The 20,233-nt window shown below is 43.1% G+C and overlaps 2 protein-coding genes across 3 annotated transcripts in view; one reads left to right on the forward strand and one right to left on the reverse strand.

Annotated features, from left to right (window-relative positions):
- PIGX (phosphatidylinositol glycan anchor biosynthesis class X) overlaps positions 1-4,492 on the reverse strand; it is a 369,667-nt gene extending 365,175 nt beyond the window's left edge. Inside the window, exon 1 of the mRNA XM_030216215.1 lies at positions 4,398-4,492. Within this exon, the coding sequence (XP_030072075.1) occupies positions 4,398-4,464 (67 nt within the window). The 5' untranslated portion in view covers positions 4,465-4,492. The remainder of the gene's footprint in view (positions 1-4,397) is intronic.
- The window catches only part of CEP19 (centrosomal protein 19), a 118,804-nt gene continuing 101,962 nt past the window's right edge, over positions 3,392-20,233 (forward strand). The window contains exon 1 of one of the 2 annotated variants that reach the window (XM_030216219.1): positions 3,392-3,415. The gene's annotated coding sequence lies outside the window, so the exon portion shown is untranslated. Of the gene's footprint in view, positions 3,416-3,932; positions 4,180-20,233 lie in introns of those variants that run through there. The other variant, XM_030216218.1, reaches the window with a different exon arrangement.

Genomic DNA, 20,233 nt, shown 5'->3' on the forward strand with positions numbered 1-20,233 from the left:
AAGATGCTTTAAATGTTTCTAGCTGTTGTATCAGTGTGCTTGCTCTGAATATATCCAAGGCTCAAGTATGTTTTCAACTATAGCTAAGGCCTGTTATCTTCAGGAACATCCAAATAACCAAGTCATATAACTTATAAACAGCTCCAATCCAAAAACTGCTTGAAAACCAAAGTTTACTGTCCTGACTAACATTTATAGCACGAGGGTAACTCTATAAGAGGGTGCCTAGTTTTAGGTACTATGAAAACACCTATTTGATGCCTATTCTATAAAGGAAAGTAGGCACTTCGCACATGCTCAGTTTCATTAAAACGAGCATGCAGGATGCGAGAGGAAGAGAGAGCAGGGCAGGCAATGCGGCGGAGACCAGTGCTGGACAAACATTTCAGCTGGTGGGGGTTAGGGACCCCCGGCAGCCAAGGTATGTGCGGCAGTGGTGGTGCTTCAGCTGGGGGGGTGGGGTTGCGGACTCCTGGCAGCCAAGGTATGTGCAGCGGCAGAGGCGACGGTGCTTCAGCTGACGGGGGTTGGGGATCCCCCATCAGCCAAGGTATTTCCAGCGGTGGTGGGGAGCAGCAGCAGCAGTGGGGAGGGGGTTGCGGGGAGGTGGACCAAAATGTGCCCCCTCCCCACACTTTGGGATCTGACCCCCTCCCTCCCACCTCAGTCTGGCTACGCCCCTGATTTTTAGAATACCAACTTAGAGTAGTATTGTGTGCAATTGCGAATTAGTGCCAGTTTACACCTATTAAAGCCAATTTTTGGTTGTTAATGGCAATTAGCAGCTATTACATTTACACACGTAACTGGCACTATTCTATATATTGTATGTGCAAGTTTAGAATTGGGGGAAAATCTCTAAAGCAAAAGTTGGGAATTTTGGAAGTTAAGATAAAGTCACAGATAATGCTAAGCAAGGGAAAGAATAGACTTAGGATTGCTGAGTGTTTAAACTTGCACACAGGTGAAATTTGTCTAAAATGCATTATGAGGGTAATTCTATAAGGTGAGTGCCAACATTTAAGTGCAGATGTAAATGATTAGAATACCAGCATGCCCCCTCCGAAGGGACACCACCTTGTAAGTGGTGGAGGGGCTTCCGTGTTTCAATGACTCAGAGGGCTATGCTGTAGGGTTACACATATCAGACAGGCCTCTGAGGAGAAACCAGACAAAGAGAGGCTTATTTTCAAAGCACTTAGCCTCCCAAAGTTCCATAGAAACATATGGAACTTAGCCTCCCAAAGTGCTTTGAAAATATGCCTCAGAGTGTCCCAACCTGGAGGATCCAAGATGGCGTTGAGGGAGGACGTACGCTAGTTGAGTTCCCGTTTTACACCAGAATGCCTGAAGAAGAGGGCGCGCTCCCCAGAGAATGGGGAAAAGAAAAGGCAAAGCTGTGGTGCTGTCCTCCTCAAACACGGCTGGGGTTCCCACCACTTCTCAGTCTATTTTGGAGAGATTCGGGGTCATAACGTCAGGGATATCGGTTCTTGCTTCGGGGAACAGCAAGGCTTTATTGCCGAATCTCAGTGGAGGGAGTGACTTTGAGTCCCCCTGTTAGCACGACCCCTCTAAGACCCGGAAATAGTAATGCTTCGCTATGGAGGTCAATAATGGAAATGCCCAAAGTGGGTTAGGATTTTCATGTGACCCGAGGAGATCCTGGCACAGCATCGACTCGGATGATAATAAACCAACTGGAGGATTGGAAAGTGAGCTCTTCCCCCCGAAGATATCTGGAGCGGTTTCTGTGGAGAAATTGGACTTGGTGAAGCCAATAATGTCATAATGGACGTACTATAGGACCTGCAGCAGAATGTGAATAACTGTTCTTCAGATGTTTAAAATTTTTCACTATGTGAGTTAAAGAATTTATATTAATACTTATCTAACAAAGTGGAAGTCCAAGATGTAAAAATAGAGACTTTGATTACGGAAATGGCTTCTCTATGAAAATCAGATAATTTGGTAATGAAGAATAGTTATCTTTCTTGTAAAAACTGGAATTTCTGGAGAACCAATTAAGGGAAAATAACTTGAGAATGATAAATTTACCTATAATATCCTATATATCAGCTACTGAATTCTTGAAGAAATATTTCTCTGATACTTAGCTAATACCTTCTGATAGCCACCTTTTGGTGACTAAAATTATATTTCCTTTAAAATCTTCTTTATCAGAGAAAAGAGATGTAAGTTTAACTGACATTTTGGAAAATTCAGAAGTTATAGATAGAGTTATTATTAGTGACTTTTGTCTTTGATTTAGATAGGAACAATGTTTTGAAATTGTATTTCCGATACATGGTTGATAGTTTTTTGGGTTCAAAGATGCATATATTTCCTGACACATCAAGGGAATCGCAGACTGGGAGGTGTGAGGTCTTGGCTTTTAAGCCAGGAATCATTGCCCTAGGTGGGACCTTCCTAGCGCAATTCCCTTGTAAGTGTTTTATTTCCTTATTACTTATTTGTTTGAACCTAAGAAATTATGAGAGTTTTTGGAAACAGATGAAGACTCCTCTGCAGCAACTTCCTTCAGTTACCACTGTACCGGCTGCAATAACCGATTAACCTTCCTCCCTCAGAAAGTGTGAAGTGTAAGATTAACCATTTTGAGTTTTTCTTATTTTCTTTAAGATTGTTTTCCTGATCTTGGATCTTCCAATTGTGGACAATTATGTAAATATATATTGTTGAGAGAAAATGTTTTCCTTTTTATATTAATTTCTGTATTTCCTTACATTTATGTGATAAATGTGAATGTAATTAAGTAAAATGATAAATTAAAAAAAAAAAAAAAAAAGAATAACAGCATGCATCTGTACACAGATGCACATGAATGCCAGTATTCTTCTATCTACATTATGAAATGGCCTTAAATGTGATGGTGTATAGTTTGAAGGTTGGCATGCAAAAGTATCTGCATAAATTGTAGAATTTACACAAGTTTTTATAAGCAATCTAGCTGAGAGCAGTTATGCTGTACATTGCTTTGAGTGAATTCCTTCAAAAAAGCTGTAAATAAATCCAAATAAATAAACACCAGGTCTTTGGCTGGTGTCAATGGTGGTGCTTAAAATATACAAATACCACACAAAGGATCTGCTGTCAGCAAATGACAAAAAACTACCTGCAAGTGGTTTTAATATAGTTTCACTTGCAGGTAGTTTTTTGTCATTTGCTGACAGCAGATCCTTTGTGTGGTATTTGTATATTTTAGTCGATCTGTATTCGAACAAATACCAGGATATAGTTGATGCTTAAAATATACATGCATATTTGCCCTGTTTATGCCCTTCCGCAAACAGGAAATGAGGACGGGACCAGAGGCACAGCTGAAACAGAAGCAAAGGTAGTGTGAACGCCATGCCGTGCCTGCTCGACTTCACTGTTGCCGGTGGCCCAGGAGGTAAAAAGTTTTAAAGAACAGCCGGCACTTACGAAGCAGAGGGGCAGCCGCACACGTCCTGCTTGCACTTGGAGGCCACAGAGAGAGAGAGGGAAGCTCGGGACGGTAGAACTCGGAGGAGAGGGGGGCGTGGAACTCGGACGGGAGGGAGGTAGGGGGGCATGGAACTCGGGGTGTTGGAACTCGGAGGAGAGGGGGGCCGTGGAACTTGGACGCGAGTGGAAGGAGGGAGGGAGGAGGGGGTCATGGAACTCAGAGGGGCGATTATGTACTCACCTCCGGGTGCTGATGCTGGGTTCCCTTCCCTCTCACTTCCCATTGGTCCGCACACCAGTAGATCAAGACTGGCGCGTTTGTGTGTGTCTGCGACTGTGCGTTGCTTTGTCAGAAAACCGGTTAGAATAAAAATTAAGAAAACCGCCTGGACACCGGACAGTGCCCTGGAAATGAGGCCATGTCCACAGAAACCCAATCATATGGTAACCCTTGTTCAGAGCACTTAGGTACAGCGAAAAGGAATGGGGCAAGGGAGAGGCAGCACATAGGAAGGCGTGCTTAAATTTCCTCCTACTGAAGTTCAGAATCAGTGTACTGGAACTGAGACTTTAATAATTGAGGGAAGAGGTTCAAAGAGTATGAAAGTAAAATACCCTTCAAACGAATGCCAGACGTTTCTAATGAGAAAAACTTAGCATCTCGGGCTTTTCCTGGAGAGAAAGGACGAAAAAGTGGGGTATGCAGGGAGGGAGGTCGGATAACAGCAGGTAAGTTACTTGGTATTTGCTTACTTCCTTCTTTCACTCTGCTTTAGATCTTTTGCAGCCTTCCTACCAACTTGTTAAACTAATTCTGCTATTCAAGTATCAAACATGTTTATTACATTATCCGGGCACGTTTGAAATCTTAAATTTGGAAGAACAGTTACCTTCAAAAACAACACTCATGGGGAAAACTCACCATATAAAAAAAAATTTAAGCTTACCCCCATTTATCACCAAGAAGAAGCGTAAGGTTACGATAAGTAGCAAAATGAATTTATCAGAAAACATGATAGCAGCACATTTCAACTCACAACGAATGACGAAATAAATAGGGGACAACAAACAGGGATACGGCAACATTGAGAACAGTGCGTGACGTCAAAAAGATGATTTCAATTAGGTAACTCTCCCTTTCCATCTCCTTCGCGCAGCCGTCATTTCCGTTCACCCAAAACAAAAGCAAGCAAACCTATGAGTTGCTGCGTTGTCATTCTTTATTGTTGGTAGCATTTTTATTTGATTTCACTTATATTTTCAAACGTGCCAGCTTGTGCAGCATACCGATGTAAACAGAGAAAGTATTGGTTTCATCGGTTATAGTAGTTATTAGTTCTAAATTATAAATCATTGTGTCATTTGGAGGTGCTGGTTATAGGGACTCCCAGTATGCCTGCAGAGATGTTTTTCATCATGTTATGAGAACCAGGTGCTTAACAATAAGATTTACTATTTGTAAGTACAATTAAAAAATAATTAATTAAGTTAAATGCTCCCGGGTTTCAACATATTTTATTCCTGTGCCTACATCAAAGAAAAAGATGGCATGTGGGAACTTGCTCCTTTTGTTTTGTGGAATGCAGTGCTATATTATAAAAATGCACTTGCCTTTTTTTATTACTACTATTTCACAGGGGGGTATTGAATAATGAGGGAAGGGCTTCCTTCATGCAGAAGTTCTGCCCAGAGTCAGTCTAAATGTGCCAACATTGTCCAATTCAGCACACTATTAGCTGCCAAGTTCATACACCCCCCCTGTTTACTAATCTGCCCGCTAATGCCGACACAGCCCATTCACTTTGAATGGGTGTGTTGGCATTGTCGCGCGGCTTACTATTCATTGGGAAAGTTAATTATGTTCAGTGGAAATCTGTTGGCTCAGGCTGCTTTAATTATGTTCAGTGGAAATCTGTTGGCTCAGGCTGCTTGCTATGTGAATATTCCATCACTGTTTCATTATTGCTAGCAAGTTTATTAAGGGCTTTGTTTTAATTTTATTTATCCAGTCCAGTGCCGTAGCGAGGGGCGGCTGACACCCGGGGCGGGTCGCCGCTGCGCACACCCCCCCTCGGAGTGCATTCTTACTTTAATTAGGAAGCGAGGGGCGGGCGAGAGGGCCGGTCCGCCCCCGAGTGCACGTCGCTGGGAGCTGAGTCGGCTCCTCTGGTTCCTTGCTCTCTCTGCCCCGGAACAGGAAGTAACCTGTTCAGGGACAGAGGGAGCAGGGAACCAGCGGAGCCGACCCCACCCCCCCAGCAGCGTGCACCCGGGGCGGACCGCCCCCCCCCCCCCTTCCTACGCCACTGATCCAGTCCTTACATGCACACAGTTTTGTTTTTTAAACCCAAAGGTGAATCCTAAGAGTGGTTGAACAATTAGGTATAAACTGTGTTGTTTCTGACTTTACTTGTTTTGGACTGCTTTGGGTCCTGCTGATCTGTACATCTTCTGTCTAGAATTTTGGAAGATGGAAATGAGAAAATAAAAATTAAATTTTGGATGTACTCTGTAGAAGTTGTTGTTTACTTTTGCAGTGTGTGTTTGGATGCCTGTTCTGTGCATGTGATAATGTTTGAATAACTGTCTCTACTTATGGCAATGATTTCTGAACATGCAGCACAATTAAAGGACAGACTTCTAAATTATTTATTATTTATATCATTTATACCTCATAGTTTCCCACCGCTGGCAGGCTCAATGTGGCTTACAACATTTAGTAAACAAACAGTAAAGTACAATAAATTGAAAGTGATATGGGTGGCGTAAAGGTACAGGGTTACGAGAAAGTAGTTAAGTTCACAAGGTCTTCATAGGAGTTGGAGTCCAGGAATCATGGAGGCAGGATGGGATCTGTAGGGTAAGCTTGCCCAAATAAGTAGGTCTTGAGAGACTTCTTGAACCGTTTTTACAGATTTAGGCAATGCATTCCACAAGAGTGCTGATATAGGAAAAGGTGGAAGCTTATGTGGTTTTATACTTGAGATCAGAACTCGCAGGGTAATGGAGGTTTAAGTATGAACGAGAAGATCTAAACGAATTCCTCGGTGGCAAGTTGACTAGGAGGGGCATAATCGAATGCGAACGCCCATCTCTATGGGCGTCTATGTCCGAAAACGGGTATGTGAAGAGGCGGAACAGACCGCATTATCGAAAAAATGGGTGTCTATCTTTCATTTTGAAAATATGGTTTGGACGGACCAAATGCCATGGATTTGGTCCCTTCTGAGATGGGCGTTTTTTTTTTTTTTTTGCGATAATGGAAACTAAAAACGCCAGCTCAAAAACGTCCCAATCCAAGCCATTTGGTCATGGGAGGGACAAATGTACAACACTACCATAGCTCTTAGGGGTGAAGGGGCAACTACATGTGGGTACAGTAGGTTTTAGAGGCCTCCCATTGACCACCACAAGTGTTACGGGTGGGGGGGATGGGCCTGGGTCTGCCTGCCTGAAGTGCACTGCAGTACCCACTAAAAGTGCTCCAGGGATAGGACTTGTTGCTGGTGTATAACCTTGGCACAGCAGTTCACACCTGACAACTAATCTCGCTGAAAACGACCTTTATTTGAATAAGCACCTTTACTCACAGTTAACTGCAAATCAGAGGTTGTGCCCCATTGGCAACGAATCTCGCTGGTAATGAGATTAGCAGTAGGTCCGAGCTGGCAGAATGGTGTATAATGCCCTTTTTCAGCAACATTCAAGGTAAAAACTAAGTGCTGTAACGTGGCTAACACATGAAAGGGATCTAAAAGTGTCTTACACAAATGGCCACTACCTCATGGACTACCGGAAACAAAACAGGGCACACTCTGACCCAGTAAGCAGAGGGAAAAGCACCATGGGAGCCTACCAACATCGTGAGCATTTAACACAAGCTAGTGAAATCACGGAGCCCAATACCCTACACCCACCACAATGCATTGCTGATGTGACTTTGCAGTGCCCTTAACAGAAAAGGTGTCACATTCACCCGAGACCCACATCAGAACCAGGGAAAGGCTGTCAGAGGATAGAACACATTCTGCTGTCATGGAGGTGGGTATGGCATTTGAGGCTGGCATACAGGCTGGGAAAAAAAGTTTGTAAAGTGGGTTTTTTTTGGTGGGAGGGGGTTAGTGACCACTGGGGGAGTCAGGGGAGGTCATCCCCGATTCCCTCCAGTGGTCTTCTGGTCAGTTGGGGCACTTTTTTGGGACTTGGACCTGAAAAAAAAAGGGTCCAAATAAAGCAGACCAAATTCTCGTAAAAAACGCCCTTCTTGTTTCGATTATCAGCTAAAGATGCCCATCTCTCCTCGGCCGATAACCACGCCCCAGTCCCGCCTTCGCCACACCTCCGACACACCCCCATGATCTTTGTTCATCTCCGTGACAGACTGCAGTTGAGGACGCCAAAAATCGGGTTTCGATTATACCGATTTGGGCACCCACGGGAAACGGACGCCCATCTCCCGATTTGGGTCGAAATATGGGTGTCTTTCTCTTTCAAAAATAAGCTGGTAGGGCATCCATGTATGCTGGAGCTGCTCCATAGAGGATCTTATGGACTAGGGTGCAAATTTTAAAAGTTATTCGCTCCAGTGTAATTTCTCACGAAGTGGTCTGGAACTTTTGAAGTTTGATGCACCAAAGATTAGTCGAGCCACTGTGTTTTGGGCAGTTTGTAGTTTTTTTGAGAAGTAGGTCTCTGCACCCTGCGTATATGCCATTACAGTAATCGATTCGGCTTAAGACTAGTGATTGGACTAAATTACAAAATACTCTTCTTGGGAAATAAGGCTTTAATCGTTTTAGTTTCCAGAGAGAGAAGAATACTTTCTTGGTGGTTGAGTTGGTATGATCCAACAGTGTTAAGTTTTGGTCAACAATGACTCCCAGTATTCGTAGACTCTCAGAGATGGGCAGGACAAGGCCAGGTGCGTTTAAGGTAGCAGGTCTGAATCTGTTAAAGGGAGAGGAAAGAATAAGGCAATGAGTCTTCTCTGTATTAAGTTTTAATTTAAATGAGTTAGCCCAAGTGAGCAGTTGGGTATATATGCAAATCTCAACTTCCTTAAATGTTTCAGACAAACCCATCTACTTGCTCCCATGATATAGCTGAATTCTATTGTTCTGTCTAACTGTATTTTCAAATGTAAGACACATTGAACCTGAGTTTGCTTGGGATAATGTGGGATGTAAATATTTTTTTTTTTATCATTTGTCCTCCACCTTTTAAGACACTGCCTACCCAGCTGGATGGTGATAGCACAAGGAAAGCAAGTTTGGCCCAGTAAAGACTAACTCAAAATAACCTTAGCTGGGCTCTAGTGTTACCATATTGAAAATTCAACCATACCGTGCCTCTGTGGTTATGTTCCACTATTAAGTTAAACGATTAAATTACTTTCTTGAAAGGATTATATAACATTTGGATGCATGACTAAGAATAAAAACATATACGTATTTATTCAATATCACAATTCCTCATGTACAGCCACAAAACAACCTTTTAGGGTGGAAAGTGTTCACAATGAGCTCCTTTTATGATAGACCAGATAGAGGAGATAAGAGTTTTCAGTTTTGGCAAAGTATAAGTCATACTACACAATGTTAAATTCTCATCTAAAAAACACAAATACTATTGTACAAGAACACTTAATAAACTTAGGTCCCCCTTATACTTATACAATTTATGTATAAGAACATGCTCATATGTTTTCAAAGGACAATCACAGATGCCAAGATCTTCAAGAGTTGTCCAGGCTTTTAATCACAGCACATCTCTATTGATATAAAGTGATGCCTCCAAGTGCCACCCTTTATAATGTTACTTCTGTGCAAAAAAGTAATAAGTATTGCTTTCACTTAGCTTTTGCGGTTGAGAAATGAATCTCGACAGGGGCCATGTTTCGCTGAGGCTGTTTCAAAACACCCATCAATTAACTTTTCAAATTTAAATCATGTGAAAGCGTCCCTGAAAACAAAACATTAAACTTAAAAAACATGTGCATTTAACTTATGAAGTCAAACTAACTTTGATGGTTCATTTTGAAAATGTATTCACTTCGGGGACAGTGACGTCTCCAAAGTTTATGTTTCAACATTTTTATTGATGACAAACACAAATAAAATACATCCAGAATCCGGCATACACAAAAATGCCAACATCAAAACATTCAAAGTAGAAATAAAACATTAAAGTCCGTCATCAACCTTTTTAGCAATTTTCTCCCTTCCCCGCTAGCCCAACCTCCCTCTCCCCCTCCCCCTTATTATTGATTCTATCAGTTTCAACCATGGCAATATGGATGCTACTAATGAAGTAGCTCCTTGAGCAATATATATAACCTAGTCATACTAAAAGATGAGTTAAAGCTAGTACATACGCCTATATCCAACTCCTCTGTTTATGAGTATTGTCCCCTTTACTTGATAACAATTTTATTGACATTGAAGGAACCATTGCACATTCATCTTCAAATGACACCAGTTCATGCAATATCCAAATAGACTCCATTTCAAAATCTTTTGAACAACAAATTATTTTCTAGATATCTCCAAAGTTTAAATGGAGCCGTGCCTCTTCCAGTTTCGTTGAGCATCTGCATTTCAGTTGACAGCCAAGGTATGGGGTGAGGACATTTTGTGTTAGCTGGTTAGCTTTAGGTAGCCTTCGCAAAGTTAGTTTGAATTCATAAGTTAAATGCACAAGTTTTTTAAGTTTCATATTTTGTTTTCAGGGACACTTTCACATGATTTAAATTTCAAATGTTAATTGATGGGTGTCTTGAAACAGCCTTGGCGAAACATGGCCCATGTTGAGACCCATTTCTGAACCGCAAACGCTAAGTTAAAGCATTACTTTTTTGCACAGAAGTAACATTATAAAGGGTGGCACTTGGAGGCATCACTTTATATCAGTAGAGATGTGCTGTGATTAAAAGCCTGGACAACTCTAGAAGATCTTGGCATCTGTGATTGTCCTTTGAAAACATATGATGAGCACATCCTTATACACAAATTTTATAAGTATAAGGGGGACCTAAGTTTTTCAAGTGTTCTTGTAGAATGGTATTTATGTTTTTTAGATGAAAATTTAAGATTGTATAGTAGTTTTGATCTTTCTCATCTTTAATTACAAAGTTGTTCCTTCCCGTTATTGTGACAGTACAAGTCATCAGAAGAACAAAATATAAGAAAATCAATGGACTGCATTAGGGGCCTATAGCCCATTTAGTTATGCTTAAACAAAAGAGATCTGCATGAAAAAAAATATTTTGATTTTGATTTATAAAACCACTTCTCCCTGAAACATGCTCAAAACAGAATTATCCCATTTGTGTATCTAAAATGTAAACTTCTACTACAAAACAGAAGAAGTGAAGATGTGATTCCATGTGCCCCAATGAAAGGAGAGTCTAATTTTACTTCCATTTAATTTCAATATATTCCATTTTTATAACACTAGGGGGTATGTTTACTAAGGTGTGTTAGCGTTTTTAATGCGCCTATAAATTTAAGGTGCGTTAAACGCTAACGCACCTATACATTTCTATGGAAGCGTTAGCATTTAACACGCATAAACCATTTACACACATTAAAAACGCTAATGTGGGGTCACGTGATGCATGGCTAGAGAGCGGATGTTGTCGTGCTGAGCTCCCGCCTCCCTCACGCGAGTATAAGCTTAAAAACTTTACAATTGCCATCTCAAAACGTGGGAAATATACTCAGGGAGAGCGGATTGCGCGGAGCATCGCTGGAGGTAAAGCGCGAGACAAACGAAGCAGGTGATGGCTGCAAAATCGGCGAAGAAAGACGCCACACGGAGCCGCGCGGCTGAAGCAAAGATGGCGGACAGAGAGGGAGAAGGCCCGAAATCGATCAGCTCCGTGTGGGCAGCAGAAGTTGCGGCAGAGGTCTCAGCCATGTTGGGCACCTCGGTGGACACCAAGCTAGAGAAGATAACAGAGCAGCTGGGAGGTATCGATGCTAAACTGGAGAATATTCAATCAGAGTTCTCCCTTTATAAGCAGAGGCTCTCAGATGTGGAGGATAGAGTCCAGCAGCATGAGGTCACACAGCTGGACTTGCAGAGCAAAGTGGACAAACTAGAAAGTAAGCTGGAAGATCTGGAGAATCGGGCCCGCAGGAGTAACATCAGACTGGTAGGTCTGACTGAAAAGATTAAAGATTCTGAACTGAGAGATTTCTTGGAAAGCTGGCTCCCTAAAACTTTGAAATTACAATCCTTGGCTGGGCCCTTAAGAGTGGAGCGAGCTCACCGGTTGGGGCCTGGAAATTCGAAGGACCTGCGCCCCCGAGTGGTCATCTTTAAAGTACTCAACTTTGCTCATAAGCAAGAAATTTTCAGAGCCTTCAGAAAAGCTGGGACTGTACAATATGAGAACGCTACGGTACGTTGCTTCCAAGATTTCTCGGCTGGGGTGTCGTTGCAACGGCGAGCTTTCCGGGAGGTATGTCAACTGTTATTTGCAAGGAAAATACAGTTTGCTTTGTTATACCCGGCACGCTTAAAGATCTGGCATGATGGGAAGCAGACCATGTTTTCATCGGCGACAGAGGCTCTGAAATTCGTGAAGTGAGATTTGGAAGCTGAAAGACCAGCATGAGTTGGAGTATAATGGGTTGTTGGAGGAGCGCTGAGTATGAGGGTGCCTGGAGACGGCAGTGGAGCTGAACAGCACAGAAGTGTTTTGGTTTTCCAGTTTTCTTCTTTTTTTCTCTCTTTTTGGACTGAGAACTGGTGGAAGTTATGCAGTTGGAAAAACGAGCCCTGGGTGCAGTGGGCCCATTTGTAACAGACAGATGAGGAAGATTCAATGGAACATTGCGGATGCGGATCCCTAAGAGTTCCATTGGAGTATGCATACTGTGCGGTGGAGATAAGGTTGGATACCTTGATGACCAAGAAAGTGGTAATGGACCACGGACCATGGAAGGGCAGCAAGGGCTCACATGCATTTATTGTATTTATTGTTAATGTTTCTCCAGTTAATTGTTTGGTTGAGACATAGGACCTACACTTTCAGAGATAGCAGCATTGTGTTATAATTAGTGCTAGTCAACCTGATGGTGGGATCCTGAAGTCCAGGAGACAGGGGTCTGTCACGTTACCTAAAGCTGCGGGTCCAGACTGCGCTATGGGAGGGAGGGGGGCCCTCTAAGAAAGTATTATATTGGGTAGCAGATAGATGAAGTGTTGTGGGGGGGAGCTCACATGACCTAAGCCACAATAGCATTGTGGGGAAGTTCAAGGGTGGGGAAGGGGGGAGGGGGGGTAGGGAAGGGGGGAGGGGGATAGGAGGGGGAGAGAGGTATCTGAAAGAGTCGGAGGGGATTGAAGGAGAGGACCCCATGGGCTGGGGGGGGTTCTCTCCAGTTTTGCAGATGTATAACCTTTTTCATGGTGATATTAGATTTCTGGTGCACTGGGGTCACTTAGAATTGTCTCTTGGAATATTGGGGGAGTTTCGTCCCCTATTAAGAGGACAAAGGTGCTTCAGGTGCTGAAAAGACAGCAAGTGGATATAGCTCTATTGCAGGAGACGCATCTGTCATCAGGGGAACATTTAAAATTCAAGACAGGATGGGTGGGTTCATTGCTAGAGGCACCAGCAGTGGGACGGAAGGCAGGAGTACTAATTCTCTTTAGGAAAGGTTTACAAGTAAAGGTTACCTCCACGTTCCGGAATGTGGAGGGCCGTTATATTGTAGCACAGATGGAGATTGAGGGCCAGCAATTGATACTATGTAATGTGTATGCTCCAAATGTGTTTGATAAAAAGTTTTTTCAGGGGTTGATATCTCACTTAACCAAGTTCAAAGGAAGGAATATTATCATGGGAGGGGATTTTAACCTAGTGGCTGATCCCCGGCTGGATAGATCAAACTCTGGTGCTGGGAGTTCAGGAGGGGGTGCTCAGGCCTTATCCCTGCTTTGTGAGGCATTGGATCTTGTGGATGTCTGGCGTGTTTTACACCCATCGGACAGGGACTTTACTCACCTCTCTAGAGTCCATGCATCTCAATCTCGCATAGATTACTTGTTTGTCTCGAGCTCGTTGTTTTCGCAGATGGAGCGTGCCGAGATTGGTCCATACGGGGTCTCAGATCATGCTCTCATTTGGCTGAGTTGGTGGAGACCCATGCAGGGGGGTGGTATGCGACTCTGGAGATATCCCTTAGATCTAGTTGGAGATCAGAGATTCCAAATATTTCTAACGGAAAAGATGGCTGACCATGAGGTTAATAATGATATTCACAGACAGCAGCCAATCCTTTTTTGGGAAACAGAGAAAGCTGTCTTACGAGGGGATATTATTTCTTATTGTGCTAGAGCTCGGCGAATCCGAGATAGGGAGATATTGAGGTTAGAATTGCAGGTTCGCAAATACAGGAAGATATATGGTCGGACAGCTACTGAAGAGAATAGGTCACTGCTTTTGGGCGTACAGAAAGAACTTAATGAATTGTTGCATCAGAGATCAGTCAAGTCCCAGTTTTATTATAAATATAAACTATTCCAGTATAGTAACAAGGCAGGGAGATTGTTAGCGAACATGGTACGGAGTAAAAGGGGGACTTCCAGAGTTTTGCAACTGAAAGCTTTAAATGGGCAGGTATTGAGAACAGATCAGAGCATAGCAGACCGTTTTGGCCAGTTCTTTGAGACTTTATATGCTAGGTCTGCAGATGAGGGGCTGAATGCTGAAATGTTTTTAGAATCGGTAGCGCTCCCTAAATTGTCCCCTCAGCAGTTGCAGAGGCTAAATAGCCCAATTGTGGAGGGAGATCTTATGCTAGCATTGCAGCAAAGCGCTTCTCATAAAACCCCAGGCATGGATGGCTACCGTATGGAGTTTTACAAGCAGTTCTATGACAATCTTAAGAGACCGCTTTTGGCCTTGTTTAATTCTATGGTCAAGGAACAGAATGTACCGGAAACGATGAAGGTGGCCCAGATTGTGGTTATCCCGAAGGCAGGTAAGGACAAGGAAGATCCTGGATCGTATAGACCAATTTCCCTCCTTAATGTGGATGCCAAATTGTATGCTAAGATTTTGGCAAATCGGTTGGCTCGGGTACTTCCGGAGTTGGTAGAAGACGCTCAAGTGGGTTTTGTAAAGGGAAGGACTGCGGATCGGAATCTCCGTGCTATATTGGCCTCTTTAGAGACGGTACAACATAAGCGTCTGGCGTCTCTGTTAGTCAGTTTTGACGCGGAGAAAGCTTTTGACCGAGTGAACTGGCACTATCTGTTTGAGACTTTGAAGCAATATGGTATCCAGGGGCCCTTTCTAGATGCGATTAAGGTGTTGTATCTGGAACCTAAGGCACATGTCTGGGTAAATGGGGTTTGTTCCCGCTCATTTAACATCTTTCGAAGCACCAGGCAGGGGTGTCCGCTTTCTCCTTTATTATTTGTGTTGTCCTTAGACCCCTTGGTTAGAGCGATACAAACCCATCCAGAGATCAGGGGAGTACCGATAGGGGTGTCGCGGTTTTTGGTGTCTGCTTTTGCGGATGACTTATTGGTGCATTTGACACAACCCTCCCAGTCACTCCCAGCTTTGTTAGAACTTTTTCAGGAGTTTGGCGATTATGCAGGGTTCAAGCTTAACTATATGAAATCTTTGGCACTGGCCTTCTCAGAGGAACAGAAGAGGGAATGGGGGCAGACTTTTCCGCTCCGGTGGGCGCACAGCTCGTTTTGTTGTCTGGGGGTTTGGCTGTCTATGAACTCGACTGAGATATAAGGACTGAATGTGAATCGATTGCTGGAGGCTATGGAGGCACGGCTGAAGAGTTGGGGGACTTTGCCTCTTACACTCTATGGGCGCATTCAGTTATTTCGGATGGTGGAATTCCCCAGGTGGCTTTATTGTATAAGGTTATTGCCCATTCTTATCTACCGCCGAGATTTTAAGGTCCTATATCGCTTGCTTAGAAGGTATTGTTGGGGGGGGGGGGGGGGGAAAGGCCAAACTGTCGCTGCCTCTGTTGATGGGCCACTGGCAGGAGGGAGGGCTGGGCTTACCAGACCTGAAAAGGTATAACAGGGCATGTTTACTGAGGTATTTTGGTGACTGGTTTTTTGACCGGGAAGATTATACACCCCGTACAATTGAGGGCCAGTTTTTTGCCCCTTGTCACTTCTATTTTCTAATACAAGCACCCAGGGCAAGGGTTCCGGAACACCTGCGGAATAGTCTGCTGTTGACATCTTTGCGGTCTCTCTGGAGAGAGTTGATGGGTATTTGGGGCTTATCGATTCACACGTCGGATATGTTGCCCATCTGTGGTAATTTGTCTTTCAGGCCGGGGATGGAAAATGGGACATTTCGGGTCTGGGGGCACTTAGGTATCAGTCGTCTGGAACATCTGTTAAATGAGCAAGGGAGGCTGTTAAATCTGGGAGCTCTAGGTATTGGCTATGATATGAACAACATTTTTGCCTACCAACAAGTAGCACACTATGTGCGGTCCCTAGATTTGGAAGCTTTGAGAGGCAGACATTGCCATCGGATGAGACAGTTTTTAGACAGAGTAGGCACGGATCGACTTTCAGTCTCAAAGTTGTACAAGATATTAGGGAAATTGCCACTTCAGAAGGACAGAGAGTTAATCAGGATGAGGTGGGCTAAAGACTTGGCCAGGCCGGGGTTATCCTTAGATTTTGATACACTGACGTCTCGGATCCCGGAGATGACTGCTAATGCGGGCCTCCGTGAATGTCAATACCGAATTCTTCATAGAGCGTATCTCACAAAAACTCAGCTTTTTCAGATGGGAGGGGTGGAAGACCCATTGTGTGAAAAGTGTGGGAGAGTGCCGGGCTCTCTGTTCCACTGTTTGTGGGAATGCTTTCAGGTAAAGCGCTTTTGGATGGCTGTTTTGAAATATCTGTCATTTCTGCTGGGCTCTAGGATTATATGTTCTCCGATGGGTGTACTGCTGGATAGACACGAGGCTTTTGTCTTGAGTACATCTGGGAAACACCTGGTTCGTAAGGCCTGTCTGGTTGGTAAGAGGTTGCTACTCTGTCAATGGGTGGGCGGTACCCTCCCGGACTTCTGGCACTGGAGAAATAGATTTCACGAGCTGATGCTTTGTGAACGCCGGGGAGTCAGAGGCTCCTCTAGGAGGAGGAAGTCTTTTTTGGACATTTGGAGCCCATACATTCAGTCGCTACATACAAGAGGTAGAAGTCTGGTACTAAATTCCCTCTGACTTTGTCGGAAGAGAGCATGGTTTATAGGTGGGTTGATTCTGGAAGATACCGTGGGAGGGGGTGGTAAGGGGGGGGAGGGAAGAGGGGGTAGGTATAATTGGGGAGAGGGGTAGTTAATGAGAGTAGGATGGAGATAGTGGCACCATACAGATGCGATGTGATTCTCCTGCTAAGTGGGTGATAACTTGCTGACTGGCAGAGCCACAGTATAGCAGAGCAATGGAATAAAAACTAAGCACACAGAATGGCACCAGTGATTTATATTTATTTTTAAATTTTGTTGCATAATGTTCAGGTTGCTAGTTGATACATTCCAAAAACCACAGGCAGATTTATTGATAATAGTTATTTTGCATACATATGCCATTGATAATTAATATAGTAATACGGAGGGGGGAGGGGAGGGTGGGGGGAGAAACAAAAAAGAAAAATTGATGATAGCAGTTTTGCTGTATTAGTACAGGTTTGCAATGTTAACTGCCTGAGTTATCTTGTTTAACATGGAATTGTTTTCTCTCTGCATTCATCAATAAAAATTATTAAACCTAAAAACGCTAACGTGCCCATAGCACCGCTTAGTAAACCTAGCCCTAGGCTTCCCAAGGCAGATTACAACAACAGTTAAGATGAACCCATCAAGAAACAGGATATCCTCACTGAAACTTGGCCATCTGTATTGTATAGAACAGTGTAGAAAAATAAGCATAAAATAAAACTGCTGTTTCTACCAGCTATAATAGTTTTTAAGTTGTTTTAGTGATATTCAATTTTTATATTTATATCTTCATATGGGAAGCTTTCAAATAAATTAAAAGGTTATCAGATAAGTAAGAAAAATAAATAAAAATATTTTGTCCTCAACCTTTTAAGGCACTGCCTATCCAACTGGAACAGCTTTCGACTTTTTACAGATGGACAACACATAGGCATACCCAAGGAGGTTTAATAGGCAGGAGTGGAAGTGAGTCTATATTAAAAGCAGGAAGCCGGCAAAAGAATCGGTTGGGCCGCTGGATGACCGAGGGGTAAAAGGGGCGATCAAGGAAGACAAAGACGTAGCGGAGAGACTGAATGAATTCTTTGCTTCGGTCTTCACCGAGGAAGATTTGGGTGGGATACCGGTGTCGGAAATGGTATTTCAAGCGGACGAGTTGGAGAAACTTACTGACTTCACGGTAAACCTGGAGGACGTAAGGGGGCAGTTCGGCAAACTGAAGAGTAGCAAATCTCCTTGACCGGATGGTATTCATCCTAGAGTACTGATAGAACTGAAAAACGAGCTTGCGGAGCTACTGCTAGTGATATGCAACTTATCCTTAAAATCAAGCGTGGTACCGGAAGATTGGAGGGTGGCCAATGTAACGCCCATTTTTAAAAAAGGCTCCAGGGGAGATCCGGGAAATTATAGACCGGTGAGTCTGACGTCGGTGCCGGGGAAAATGGTAGAGGCTATTATCAAAAACAAAATTACAGAGCACATCCGAGGACATGGATTACTGAGACCAAGTCAGCATGGCTTTTGTGTGGGGAAATCTTGCCTGACCAATTTACTTCAATTCTTTGAAGGAGTGAACAAACATGTGGACAAAGGGGAGTCGGTTGATATTGTGTATCTGGATTTTCAAAAGGCGTTTGACAAGGTACCTCATGAAAGGCTATAGAGGAAATTGGAGGGTCATGGGATAGGAGGAAATGTCCTATTGTGGATTAAAAACTGGTTGAAGGATAGGAAACAGAGAGTGGGGTTAAATGGGCAGTATTCACAATGGAGAAGGGTAGTTAGTGGGGTTCCTCAGGGGTCCGTGCTAGGACCGCTGCTTTTTAATATATTTATAAATGATTTAGAGATGGGCGTAACTAGCGAGGTAATTAAATTTGCTGATGACACAAAGTTATTCAAAGTCGTTAAATCGCGACAGGATTGTGAAAAATTACAAGAGGACCTTACCAGACTGGGAGACTGGGCGGCTAAATGGCAGATGATGTTTAATGTGAGCAAGTGCAAGGTGATGCATGTGGGAAAAAAGAACCCGAATTATAGCTACGTCATGCAAGGTTCCACGTTAGGAGTTACGGACCAAGAAAGGGATCTGGGTGTCGTCGTCGAGAACACACTGAAACCTTCTGCTCAGTGTGCTGCTGCGGCTAAGAAAGCGAATAGAATGTTGGGTATTATCAGGAAAGGTATGGAAAACAGGTGTGAGGATGTTATAATGCCGTTGTATCGCTCCATGGTGCGACCGCACCTTGAGTATTGTGTTCAATTCTGGTCGCCGCATCTCAAGAAAGATATAGTAGAATTGGAAAAGGTGCAGCGAAGGGCGACTAAAATGATAGCGGGGATGGGACGACTTCCCTATGAAGAAAGACTAAGGAGGCTAGGGCTATACAGCTTGGAGAAGAGACGGCTGAGGGGAGACATGATAGAGGTATATAAAATAATGAGTGGAGTGGAACAGGTGGATGTGAAGCGTCTGTTCACGCTTTCCAAAAATACTAGGACTAGGGGGCATGCGATGAAACTACAGTGTAGTAAATTTAAAACAAATCAGAGAAAATTTTTCTTCACCCAACGTGTAATTAAACTCTGGAATTCGTTGCCGGAGAAAGTGGTGAAGGCAGTTAGCTTAGCAGAGTTTAAAAAGGGGTTGGACGGTTTCCTAAAGGACAAGTCCATAAACCGCTACTAAACGGACTTGGAAAACTCCAAAATTCCAGGAATAACATGTATAGAATGTTTGTACGTTTGGGAAGCTTGCCAGGTGCCCTTGGCCTGGATTGGCCGCTGTCGTGGACAGGATGCTGGGCTCGATGGACCCTTGGTCTTTTCCCAGTATGGCATTACTTATGTACTTATGTACTTATATCTAGTCCACTGTAAACAAAGAAGCCAATTAGGACAGTCTTTCCTTTCCAGCACAGCCATCTCCATTCACTCAAAACAAAGCAAGCAAACCTATGAGCTGCTGCATCCACATTGTCATTTTTTTTATTGTTGGTCCATCTGTAACAAATCTAAAGCTGCTTCAGTTGGATAGGCAGTGCCTTAAAAGGTGGAGGACAAAAGTTTTGTTGTTTTTTTTTTTCCACTTATTGGACAGTTTTTAGCTTTAAAATATTATAGCTGGTAGAAACAGCAATTTTAAACTCTGTATTTTGTGCTCATTTTTCTACACTAAAAATTAATTAAATACACTGTATACAATACAGAGGGCCAAATTTCAGTGAGGATATCCTGTTTCCTGATGGGTTCATCTTAAATGTTGTAATCTGCCTTGGGAAGCCTGGTGTTATAAAGATGATGGAATATATTGAAATTAAATGGAAGTAGAATTAAACTGCTTTCATTGGGGCACATGGAATCACATCGTCATCTGTTTTGTAGAAGTTTTATCTTTTAGATACACAAATGGATTATTCTGTTGTTTGAGCATGTTTCAGGGACAAGTGGTTTATAAGTCAAAATAATACAAATATTTTCTGTCAAACAGATCTATTTGTTGAAACATAACTAATTGGGCTATAAGCCCCTAATGCAACC

The sequence above is a fragment of the Microcaecilia unicolor genome, chromosome 10 (genome assembly GCF_901765095.1).
Source record: "Microcaecilia unicolor chromosome 10, aMicUni1.1, whole genome shotgun sequence".
Taxonomy (NCBI): domain Eukaryota; kingdom Metazoa; phylum Chordata; class Amphibia; order Gymnophiona; family Siphonopidae; genus Microcaecilia; species Microcaecilia unicolor.